General features: G+C 49.9%; 4 protein-coding genes across 4 annotated transcripts; 3 read left to right on the forward strand and 1 right to left on the reverse strand.

Moving 5' to 3' along the window:
• Nucleotides 1-113: 113 nt before the first annotated feature.
• HO133_004940 (uncharacterized protein) lies at nt 114-970 on the forward strand (the record flags this gene model as incomplete). The annotated part of the gene is made up of 3 exons (XM_037295852.1): nt 114-168; nt 223-290; nt 344-970. The coding sequence occupies 3 exons, from the start codon at nt 114-116 to the stop codon at nt 968-970; spliced, it is 750 nt and encodes a 249-aa protein (XP_037148550.1).
• Nucleotides 971-1844: 874 nt separating this feature from the next.
• Nucleotides 1845-6625, forward strand: HO133_004941 (uncharacterized protein; the record flags this gene model as incomplete). Its single annotated transcript, XM_037295853.1, has 4 exons — nt 1845-1850; nt 1915-2854; nt 2907-2963; nt 3195-6625. The coding sequence occupies 4 exons, from the start codon at nt 1845-1847 to the stop codon at nt 6623-6625; spliced, it is 4434 nt and encodes a 1477-aa protein (XP_037148551.1).
• A 2370-nt stretch (nt 6626-8995) lies between these two features.
• On the forward strand, nt 8996-9797 carry HO133_004942 (uncharacterized protein; the record flags this gene model as incomplete). The annotated part of the gene is given in 3 exon segments (XM_037295854.1): nt 8996-9249; nt 9269-9656; nt 9714-9797. The coding sequence occupies 3 exon segments, from the start codon at nt 8996-8998 to the stop codon at nt 9795-9797; spliced, it is 726 nt and encodes a 241-aa protein (XP_037148552.1).
• Nucleotides 9798-11654: 1857 nt separating this feature from the next.
• On the reverse strand, nt 11655-12508 carry HO133_004943 (uncharacterized protein; the record flags this gene model as incomplete). The annotated part of the gene is made up of 3 exons (XM_037295855.1): nt 11655-12042; nt 12112-12207; nt 12261-12508. 3 exons carry the CDS (start codon nt 12506-12508, stop codon nt 11655-11657), a joined length of 732 nt encoding a protein of 243 aa, XP_037148553.1.
• Nucleotides 12509-12645: the final 137 nt, after the last annotated feature.

Below are 12645 nucleotides of genomic sequence, written 5' to 3' on the forward strand. Positions count from 1 at the left end.
AACTACCAAAGATTCTACACTATAGCTTCAGCTCACTCTCCTGTTGAACCACCCCAAAAACCCTATCTCTTTCTCTTTTCTACTCTCGACATATCACAAAAGTCACCGCCAATATGCCTCCAGGGAGCAGAGGACGAGCTGGCAAGTTCAGCAAGCCTACTAGAGGAGGCATGTCACAAGTCCTGCGATTGTCTTTGACAATTTTCATTGACCCTTAGATAGGAGGCAAGAAGTTTAGCAAGAACCTCACTCCTTTAGATGCAGATGGCAATCCAACCAGCATGTGGGGAGTAGGCGGGCCTTTGTCCCCTGTACTAGTAACGCAATCTGACCCGATGCTTAGGACCAGCGTGATGCCAAAGCTCAGTCGTCGTCTTCAGAAGAAGACTCATCAGAGGAGGAATCATCATCATCAGAAGAAGACCCGGACAAACCTCCTATGACACGTGAACAGCGTCGTGCTGCCGCCAAAGCAAAGAAAGAAGCAGCTATCAAGAAAAAGTCCTCAAAAGCCGCCGCTCCAGGTGACCTACCATCATCTTCGTCTGAGGAAGAAGACGACGATGACCTTGCCCCCGCGAACCCAAACCATACCGCCAAATCCCGCTCCCAAGCCTCCGCTGCTCCCATCCAACCTACAGATGGCCCCTCCAAATCATCAAAGTCTACACCCGTCAGTCAGCTCTCCCGTCGCGAGCGTGAAGCTCTCCAAGCACAGCAAGCAAAAGAGCGATACCAGAAGTTGCATGCCGAAGGCAAGACCGACGAGGCCAGAGCAGATCTGGCGAGGTTGAGTCTGATCAAAGACAAGCGAGAGCAAGAGGCCGCAAGAAAAAAGGCAGAAAAAGAGGAGAAGGAAAGCCTAGAACAGGAGCGACAGAAGGAACAAGATGCGAAAGAGAGCAAGAAGAGGGAGGCTGCTATGGGCTCTGGTGGGGCCAGCGGGAAAGGCGGCAAAAAAAAGCCATGAAAGTGTGAATGTCATGAAATGGAATGCACGTGGAGATTGGGTATCGTTGAAGGAGATGATACTTAGGCATGCATCTGAATTATGATCGACAGAACCCGGCGACATCTTATCCGTCAGTCCATATGAACCAATGGAAATACTCTTCAAAAATGCAGGCGTAATACGCTGTGATTACGGTTCATGACGAGAAGTCAAGCCAAAGACCACATTTCTTTGTTCCTGCTTCGTAAGACATTACTCGGGCTTACCCCAGGTGAGTCACATGTCTGTAGAACATGACACCCAATTTCGTGCATACTCAGTCTTCACCTCCGCTGTGTATGCAAGAGCTCACGCCCTTTCGCAACTAGGTACTGTCGCAGCCATGCTTCAATAGAGACAAATGAGAAGGTGAGCTGTTGGTTGTCAAGATGTGATATTCCCCACCCGGGCCCCAACATGAGGAAGCTAACCCCCCGGGCGGCTTAGTACCCTAAGTCTGGCTCTAAATTTTTAAGGGGATTCGACTTCGCCTTCAACCCTAGGGGGCGGGCAGCGCATCAGCTGAGTCTGATAGCCTGTAGTTCCAGGCGCACGAGGCTCTGCAAAATAGTCTCGGGACCCATCCCCACACTCCAGATTTCGGCCGCTTTCATTCAAGTCCTGTCAATGACTCTTACACCGAGGCCACCTGTGCGTCATCCTCTCCAGGCACGAGGGCAACGACAGAAGCCTACAGTACGAGCCAGGCAGCCACACCCGTGCGCTTTGCCCCTTCAGTGTTCAAATGCTCTGATTTATTCTATTCTCTTCTAATCTCTCCTTCCACCCGTCCATATATGCATCGCGAAAACAGATTGCGTTCTAGTTCCTCAGCATTACCGTTTGCACGGCGATGATGGTAAGTTCCCGCTTTCCGTCTGGCTAAGTATCGGACCTTCTCCGCTGGTACTGACTTACTCTAGGCAGCCTCTGGCGCTCCGGAGGTCAGTCGTTTCGGCCTCTCACAAATCTATGCCCCCATTGGTGGGGGACTTGTCGACGTCGTCTTCGTCCACGGTCTAAATGGTAATCCACATAATACATGGACGAGCGAAAGGTCAAAGACCTTCTGGCCTGCACAGCTGCTACCACCTATACTCACTGATGAGAGAGCACGGATATTGGTGTATGGATACGATGCGGACGTCACATCGTTCACAGACGGGGTATCCACAGACAAAATACACAACCACGCCGAGCATCTTGTTGCGGAGCTGGTAGCCAACAGGCGGATCCGAAAAGCTTCAGAACGTCCCATCATCTTTGTCGCCCATTCTCTTGGCGGACTTGTGGTCAAGCGTGCCCTGATTTACTCGTCCGAGATCCGTGGGATCTATACTGAACATCTACGGTCGATATACGTATCCACGTTCGGAATACTGTTCCTTGGTACCCCTCACAAAGGCTCGGACGTTGCGGAATGGGGCTCTCGCCTGGAGTGGATCTGTAGCGTCGCTCTACCAAGCAGGCTTGTCGACACCCAGCCTCAACTGGTGGATGCCTTGAAGAAGAAGAACGAAACTTTACAAAATATCGACCGTCAATTCATACAGCTTATGAATAGATTCCACGTCTATTTCTTCCACGAGGGGAAGCCTACCAATCTGAAAGGAACCTTGAAATACATTGTCGATGAGGAATCGGCATCTCCAACTGTTCAGGATGTCGAACGTGCTAGTATCCAGGCGGATCACTCCCACATGTGCAAGTTCGAAAGCGATGCTGCTCCAGGCTTCGATCTGGTGGCCGAAGGGATACAACGATATGCAGGTGAGGCACCAGCAGTTGTCAGTGGACGTTGGGATGAAGAAAAGAAGGCACGGCTTGCGCAGAAGCAAGCTGCAGTTGAGGAATTGATTCCAGGTATTTGTTGTTTATGGATTCCAGCACACTTACGGCTAGCTAATCTATATAGGTAGTTTGAAAGCAACGCCTCAAACAGACTCATCCAGCACCAACTCATCTACGCCTGGTAAGAAACAATTGGCATTACCTGGCACCGAGAACCAATCCCCTATGCAAGACTTTGAGAATTACGAGGTTGAGGAACCCGCAGATAAAGACATGGAATTGGCTTGACTTGCATTGCTGCCAGGGTCATCGGTTGGCAGCTTGTGTGTTGAATCAGACTGCACTCTGCTTTGCATGTGGCGCTTCGTTGCCGTAAACCATTATTCAGGGGGCTGATTTGGCGTTTTTGTAGATACCTCACAAATACTTCCACCAAAAGATGCCCGCAACCCTCCACAGATTGAGTCAAAAAACAATGCTACCAACACTCCAGTCTCACCTGTCAAGCCAACAGAGCCCTACTTTATTGTACCCCCCGGCTTTCGCCCAAATACATTTTTCGTGGGTATGGAGAAGGAATATCAAGAACTAGATCGACGGCTCTTCGATAAGAGACGGCGCGATGGAACGGCATGCGTACTTCTACATGGACAGCCTGGCAGCGGCAAGTCCCATCTAGCTCGACAATACGTCAACAAAAACCGAAAAAAGTTTGGTGGAGGAGTGTTCTGGATCACAGCCAAGTCGAAGGAGGAAAGATACCACGCCTTTTGGAACCTCAAGCAAAAAGTCGTCTGTCGAGACAAGCCAGAACTGTGTGACGGCATCAATGGCAAGGACTTTGTTCCACTGGTCAAAGCCTGGTTTGAAGGACGACAGGAGTGGCTTGTGGTCTTTGATGGCGTCACGGTTGAAAGAGATGAAGACACCACCGATTTCGCGAATTTCGTACCGGACAGTCGAAACTCGAGCATTATCTATATCTCGAGAGCTAGGAGTCTCGAGTCTAAGCAACGACTACTACGGCCATTTCCTATCAAAGTTGGACCTCTGAAGGAGGATGACGCTAAGAAGTTGCTTTTCAAGGAACTGCACATCAAAAGGCCAACAGAGGCTGAGAAGAGGAAGGCAAATGAGCTGGTTCGGAACATCGGCGGTCTGCCTTTGGCCATCAATGCCATCAGTCAGCGCCTGGCTGACACCCATGAGCCTCTTACAAAGTACAAGCTATCATACAGCGCTGATCCGACTATCGAAGAGACCTACAACAAGATTCTGGACGATCTCCAGCGTCTGGGTCATATGGAAGCATGGAACCTAATACATATACTATGCTGGTTTGGGCACGAGATTCCGGTAGAGATGGTGCACCTTGGATTAAGGATCCTTCGCACCAATGTCGAGGTCAGGGCAACCGAGATTGGAGGGAGACCAGATATAAACACTACGTTTGGAGAGTTGAGGCGGTACGCACTTATCGAAAGAAACGAGCCTGACGACGTGGACTCCATGTCATCGAGCCGGAACAGCCTGGTCGACCCAGAGCCAATCGACATGCTCAAAATCCACAGCGTCGTCCAGAACTTCTGTTGCGACTCGCTGAACACCAGAGGTTTGCTCCCACAATGGCTGGGATACGCTGTGGGGCTGTTCTCTTTCTCTTACCACCAGGCAGATGTCAAGATCAAACATAGGCCAGATACTGCCCGGGTTTCTGATTATCGATACTACAAGGTACACGGTCAGAGGCTCTGGGATCACTCTGTGCATTACGAGAGCAAGACCCAAGATCTTGGGAGTATAAGGCAGATCCTACAGCCAACATTGAGCATAATCAATGAAGAGATCCTGCAACACGAGCCTAGCTCGTCCCAGGAAAGCTTGAAAAATGGCATCTTCCAGATCTCCATCTTCGACAGGACAAGTAGCAGCTCGGATTCTGGCCCAGGTCCTCTCACGCCTGACCATCGACCTACTCCCCCGCCACTCGACAATGAGACTCTGTTTGGATTCCCAAAGGGCAAGACAGCAGACTCGCCTGGAAGCTTTGATGCTGCTTCAGTCGGAACACTTCCCAAAATAGTCGGCTACAGCCCGCGACTGCCAGATTTGGACGACATCGGTTATGAGAGTGAGCAAGAAGGTCAACGTACATCGCGTCCTATGCAGCAGGATCTTTCTGGTCATACCGCACGGCCCTCACCCCCGTCTCTCGCACCACCTACAGCTAAGACCTACAATGAAGATTGGCAAGTCGTGCCGTCAGCCTGGAAGCCAAGAAAACCCCGTGGCCGTCGTGATCTAGGAAGCTTTCGGCCTACTACGGCAAGACCACAAATAGACAGGAGGAGTGTGGCTGGATCTGTCGTTCAGTCAGACCCAGATGATAGGCAGGTTAGGGAGACTTCTCCAGCCTTTAAGTCGCTAAAGAAAGTGCAATCCCGTAGTCCTCCACCTTCGCGAAACGGTATAGCATCACTTTTCCAACGTGGACCACTAGGTCGTACTACAGCTCCGCCTGTCACGCAAACAACGTGGGCCGGCATTGCAGCGGGAAGAGCAGGTCAGCAACCGCAACAACGAAGCAATGGACCAAGTTCCGCTACTGCTGGTCGACCTGCGGCACCTATGATCATGGAGCGCGGTAGATCTCGTGAAAGCTTGAGAAGCAGGCGAGATAATGCTCGGTCGTCCCCTTCGCCTTTGGGGTCGGAATTCGTACCGCGTCGGGGGTCAGCAGCCGATACAGGAGAGGAGAACGTTCGCACGGGTCCAGCGTATCCTGCCTATACGAATGAGCGCCCACCGGCCGGTTTCCAGTATACTAATCCTTATCCAGGGTCCAGTTCCAGTCTTGCGCAAATAGCACAAGGGCGGCCTATCGACAGGAACTTGCCATATTATAACCCCCCGCCACTGGGGCCCAATTTAGCACCTCTTCCAGTCGAAGAAAGTATCACCATCACAACCAAGCGTCCCCTCCCTCCTTACCTCTACGAGCAGCCACCGTCGCCCTTCTTCCCGCCACCAGAATCTCACTACTCATCGCAACCGCAAAGTCGAACCAGTCCTCATCAACCTTATCAACAAGTGTACAACGCGCCTTATCCGCCACCAATTATGCCTGCAATACCAAAAGGCTACTACTCGCAACCCATGTCACGCCATCACTCCGACCAATCTCGCGACTCTACAGCAGAAACAGACCCAGTTCGCTATCCCTCAAACATTTCACCACGGATTCTACCCTCCGACGCCCTGCGGGAAAGACATTCAGACGGCCGCCCCTTTCGCAAGTCTCCCAAAACCGACTTCGCCCGACCCATATACTCAGCTCACTCGTCCCCACGCATCCAGCCCCACGACCTTTCCCACACTGGCGGCTGGGCCTACCCATCGCCGTCCCACTCAGCCCCGGATCCCTACGACATGTCCATGTCCCGCTCGTCGTCCGGGCCTGGCGTAGCAGTCTCAGACGCACCTAGTAGAATTATACGTTTCGACAACGCAGGCAGCGTGCAATTTGGTGAACACCAGCCTATCAGTCTTGAAGAAGCGAGACGGAGGACCAAGCAGCATGCCGTGAGGTTGCAGGACAGGCACAGGGAGATGGAGGCGTTGAAGGAGGTGGATGAGGAGAGTTGGAGGCGGAGGAGGGTTGAAGAGTGGGAAAGGCAGAAAGGAAGGGTTATGCAAGAGGGAGAGGGGAGGAGGGAGAGTGCACCATATCCGGAGAACAATCTGATTCCGACTGAAGAAGGGATCGTGAGAGAAGGTAGGCCAAGGGGGTTGAGTGCGCCGAATATGGATGAGGCAGTGGGGTTGGGTGTGAACCTGGGTTGAGTGAGAGAAGAGGACAACGCATATCTGGTATTAATCTTTGTGTTTTTCGTTCATTGCATCGCGATCTGGCGTTCCGAGGGTATCTGCATGGCATCTGTACGATAAAAGTCTTGGGTTTTATTGTGCACATTTACGAAGCGCTTGCTGCATTTCCCTCGCATTCTACGAGCTTTAGCAGAGCGACGAGCGGAAAAGGGGATCTCTGTTTAGTTTTCGCATATCTCATTACATAGAGATTAATAAATGTGCGACGTTTGGTGAAACTGAAGCTATCCTCTTGCGTCGTGCGCCAGGCAGGTGTAATGTTGAGCTGTCATAGGATTCTTCTTGTAGACAAAATATGGCTCTGAAGCCGAGGAAGGCTCTCGAAGCTGGTACTTGCCACCTTTGCATGGACCACATGGTATCTCACTGCGGCGAACGTTGCCTAGTCACGTGATACGCGGGGTTTGAGCCAACTCGAAGTACAGAACCCTCAGGACCAAAACTCGGCTCTTGATTACCAGCGTTAGCAGAGAACTAGGAGGCCCCTGGTACAAACGCTGCCATTCCTTTGGGCTTATCAGCCTGTATCTCGACCTCCGGGCCGCCTCCAAAGTCCCGCGATGACAGTGGTCAAGCTTTGAACAAACACAGCCTGTAATACTGAATGCAAGGGGGCAGCCATCACATCTGACATTCTCAAATCTCTCAGTCGCCCAGGTAATCGATCATCATGACTGCCAACGCCGACATAAGATCCGATCACTTCAAGCTGGCCGAGCGACGAGGAACCTTCGACCGCATCGACTCCAAGTTCCGCAATTTTATATCTTCAGAACCTGGCGCCAGATTCCCACCGGAAAAAGACCGCTATATATGTGCTTCCCTCACAGGCCGGTTTCCACGGTTGGAGGAAGCGGTAATGGTAGCCCGTCTAAACGTCCCAGATCCTCTACATAACCCTCGTATGCCCCTTTGTCGAAATGTGGAGTTCCCAGCCATGTTCAGAGTTCCCAGCCATGTTCCCAGCCATGTTCCCAGCCACTCTCCGCTATGACCTGTGCGCATGTCGGCTATATCACTCTATTTCTATGGGGTCAAAGACATCCCCTAGAAGATTTTAGAGATAGAATAATTATCCTTCCACATCACTATTATTTACTTTCATTCTTCTTGATAGATTATAAGCCCGAAAGCGGGCAAGGTAGTATCAAATATCTACCCTTTATACTTCCTAATAGAATATTAATTAATACTAATATACGGTGATCTTATACCTATAGACACCTTTATCAATATTATAATAGCCCATTTTTTTGGCTCGTAACCACCGACGAGAGGGCTGTCGCAATTCAATCCCACTATAAAAAATCGAGTATTCTATTACCTATGGAGTCTTAAACTCAATCTTACGGTAATAATTATCAAGATAAGCGTCCTAGTTTTAAGTCCCTAAATGAGTAATATAAGAAGGGTATTAATCTCTCTCTAAGGAGGTCCGCACGCCTATAACTGCACTCCGTATAGTTCTACCAGAAACCAGCCTTCGTTACTAAATCGTCCTTACCATTTAGTACCTTTCATCAGAATACTCTTGCTAGTATTATTCGAAGATCCTTATATAAGTACTTCTTATTTCTTATACGAGAATTCGAATCTTAAAGGCAATATCTGATCGGTATTAATAAGACTCTCGAGGATTCTAACGAAGAGTGGTAGAGCCTCTATCTCACTTCGATTACTCCATCGTTACGCGATAGCGATTTCGAGGCTAGCGAGGATATACTTAATCCTTTAAGTGATATCGAGCTATTTAATCTCTATGCGAAGTTATCGCCTTCGCTCTTATCTATTTCTTCTGAAGTATCTTCAGACTCGTTATTATCGTCTCCCCCGCCTTCGTTTTTAGGTGGTTATTAATTATGATTAGGGAGACTTATTGGTAATTCGCTTATTGGTGGTTAGAGAGCTGGTACTCTTTCCCTTTTTCCTACGAGGTTTTTTAAGATTTAATGAGGCTAGCGAGAAGTTAGGGGAGTTTTATTGGACTATTTATAGGCTGTTTAGAGGGGAGTTTCAGGCTATTTTAGGTTGTTATAAGCTGCTCACAGGGGAGTGTCGAAATGTGGAGTTCTTAGCCATATTCAGAGTTCCTAGTCATGTTCCCAGCCATATTCTTAGTTACTCTCCGCTATGACCTGTGCGCATGTCGGCTATATCACTCTATTTCTATGGGGTCAAAGATATCCCCTAGAAGATTTTAGAGATAGAATAATTATCCTTCCACATCACCGTTGTTCACTTCCATCCTTCTTGACACCCTTCGCGCACCGTGCCAACATAGTCCGCTCGCTTAAGGGGCTCGAACACATAGTCCAGCTCGTAGGCATGGACTACAAGCTCCACCCTACCGGCTGGTCGTTCAGCGGCCCCGCCGGCACCGCGGCTCAGGACCCCATCTACAGCTTCAAGCGCTTCAGCGAGCTGTATCTGAAGGCGGATTCGGAGTACAAAGGGCGCTATTCGGTGCCTGTACTTTGTGACAGGGAGGAGGAGACGATTGTTAACAATGAGAGTCCTGAGATTGTGCGGATGATATACAGTGGGTTCTGGGTTCGATTCCCTGCTGCCGTTGGAGATGAGTGAGGGGAACTAGGGCAGGGTCGTTGGTGGGCTTTATTCAAAGGGTTTGCGAGGGAAGATTGATGGGATGGACGGGTGGGTGAACTCTGTGCTGAATACGGGCGTTTACAAAACCGGATTTGCGACTGAGCAGGGGAATCATGAGAAAGCGTGTATCGAAGTCTTCGAGGCATTGGATCAGGTTGGGGATATTCTAGCTAACAGCAAGGGAGAGTATTTGTTTGGTGAGCACATTACGGAGGCAGATGTGCGGCTTTATCCTACGATTGTGAGGTTTGATACAGCCCACTATACGCTGTTCAAGTGTAACCTGAAGATAATAAGGCATGATTATCCGAAGATCCAAAGGTCGCTAGTCAATCTGTACGGGCAGAAGGGATTCGGGGACACGACGGATGTTGAACACGTAAGTTGTCTCTTTAAGAGCTCTCAAAGCAGGAGAGGACTAATGTGAGGGTGACAGATTAAGAAAGGCTATGCTTTGACACCGCGGAACAATCTTGTGCCTTTGGGCCCAGCGCCGGATATGCCCCTGGCAGAGAAGTAGCTGAGATAAGAAATGATCTGTTGCCACAATACGACCCATATAGTTGCCCAGGTGAGGTCGAGATTTTTTATATTTTTTTGTCTTCCAAAGATGGAAAATCTGTCGAGGGCTATGTTGGTAGGGACATGACTAACTCGGTGCAGGAAGACCCAGGATTAACACTCGCCTATCATGGGCTGAGAGGCTCAGGTTGGGTAGATTCTCATGCTCGTCGAGTGCTCGGGCTTCTCAGGTTGGATAATGTCTTATGCTCGTCGTGTGCTCAGGCTTTCTGTCTGCGTCCTTAGATCCACTTCCATGCCAGTGCCTATCAGTGGAGACTATCAAAGTGCAAGAGCCCTTAATCATCTATACGAAAGTGAAAACAGGTATGAAATACTCCTACATCGCGATGTGCAGGATTTCTTTGTTACGAAAAGTCTCGATTCTTCGGGTCTCACCGGATAGCCGGTGAATGTTAGAGCGACGAACGTGCTGGACTCTTACACATTAGCTGCTGATCCTTTGAAGAAAGGTACAATGGCTAGGTCAATGGCTGACAGCTTCATTCAATACTGGCAAAGCGTTCTAGTGCAAATAAAACAAAACTGGCAAGGTTGGGGTCCGAAGACCAGCAGTTGGCCAAAGCTGGCTTGACTAGGTATCCAGTATACTGTTTACCGGCTTTGCGCAAGCGAGCAAGGAGGGCACTTTTGCTGCTGGGCCTCGAACCTATTGAAGGATCGAACCACCAAACTAACGAGTGGTCTGAATACATCAGGATTCCGACGTGGACGCCTGTCGACAGCTTGCCAGGCACAGAAGTCCAAAGCTACAAGAGAAAGACTTTGCGCCATATTCAATTGCTGGCCCCGCATAGGTAAAGTCTGGCTTGGGCCATATTAAGGCCTTCGATCATGGTGAAAGAGTGGGAGACTCGTCAGATCTTTTGGCTGCCCATCAGGATTTAAATTTAGACGAGATGGGTGTAAAAGATACATCGATTCTCTTCAGGCCTGTAGAGGCTGCATTTTGGCTGCCATTTACAGACTGGGATCAGCGTCTCCGTCTTCTATCCACCTCCATTTGGAAAGCACTTCATCCTGGAGGGAGTGTCTGGTATTCAAGAATCCTCTGATAGACGTCCTCACGAAAGACCAGCCAGGCGAGATAGGTTTCTAAGAGATGACCGATGTGTGCGCGATTACAATAGACATCTGCATCGGTGAACGACAGACATGGACTCCCGATTTCAGCGAAGAAACCATGTCGGCCTTCCAACAATAGGGGATCGTGTATGTCCACAATGCGGTCCTCCATCAAACACTATCTTCAATGTCGCTTCGTTCATCTTCTTCCTGGAGCCATCATTGCAAACGGGGAGAGACAGAACAATATCTACGCCTACTCCAATCACTAAAAGCAAACTCAAATCGAGCCAAGAGCTGAACAAAAAAGCCTGGCTTGTTGACATCTGCCTTGGAGATTGTGTATATGAGAAGTCAATTGCTAAATAAGGGTACTTAGTAAGATGTCGACAAAATGTCTCACTTCCTTTCAACTTGTGTAGGATGATTCAATACCCCCAGAGAGGACCGCTTCGACAGACTTGCTCTGGGTTGAAGCCAAAGGCATTGCCGAACGCGTGTGTGAAATAGTTCAGTGAGTTTTGGTCGAAGCGGTAGACTGGAGATTGGGTGGGAGATGATGCCGAGGCTTGAGATACACTAAAAACATATGTAACTGTTTTCCTCTACTGTATCAAACCGTACCCCACACTCAATGGAACCAATCCCTGACAACGTCCTTGCTAACCCCTCTCTCCCGGACTAAGTACATATCTCAAAGCTAAATCTGTCCAGTCCCTGCAATCGTACCTCACAGCGCAGCCCCCTGCAAGTTGCCCTCATATCTCGGGCTTTCCTTTCGAATCGCAACTGGCTCTAGCGCGGATTGCAACAATGGGTACTGCTGCTGCTGCTGATGGTACATAGACTGGACGCTCGAACCCGATTCGGACCTCTCATCCGGCATTCTCCACGGCGCCTGCTGCCTGTTTTGGCCCTTTTCCAATTTCTGGCCGCCAGCATGCCGAGGCCCACTGAGCCTCTTTGGCCATGAAGAGTGCTCCATAGCGCTGTGGCCGCCACTGAATTTGGAGCGGAGGTGGAAGGGAAGGAAAGGGATGAGGAGGGGGTTTTTACGGAAAAGGGGTTGCAGGCCGGGGAGGCAGCCGCAGATGATTGCGAGGTTGACTTCGATTGTTCTGTTGTGGTGATTGAGTTTTGGGCCTTGTAGGGGGAATGGAAGTGGGAAATTAGTAAAGCAGGCTTACATCCAGTCTTTGATCTGTACGATATCCCAGCTAGGGCCTGCGGCGTCAGTCGAGGTGTAGAGTATGTACTGTCTTACGATGGCGATAGCAGCAATGCTGCCTTTGATCAGCGGACTGAACGACCGAAGATGGAGCGGCTTACCACTCACACACCACCGTTGGCAAAGACGATCGAAACGCCAATCTTCTTTGCTCTGGCCATATGCAGCGTCCAAATCAACGGCATCGGCATAAGCAGGAGCATGATGTTGTAAAAACCAAAGATGTTTTCCACATCATACGACTCCGGCTTGCGCACCGTGGTACGTGCATAACGCAGCTTGTAGTTGAACGAAGCGGCTACCGGCTTGCAAGAGAAGCAGACCAAGAGAACAGTGCTCATTGACCAAACAGCCATAATGGCGCCAACCGCCCAAGACGTGCAGTGGAATCTCGGGGAAAGATTCTGTCAACAGCTTGTAGCAGTCGATGGCTTACTATACGTCGTCTCGATTACCCTGGCCAAATTCGCCATCCTCATCTTCCTCTACCGCC

Source organism: Letharia lupina (genome assembly GCF_014066315.1).
Source record: "Letharia lupina isolate WasteWater1 chromosome Unknown contig_20, whole genome shotgun sequence".
NCBI lineage: Eukaryota > Fungi > Ascomycota > Lecanoromycetes > Lecanorales > Parmeliaceae > Letharia > Letharia lupina.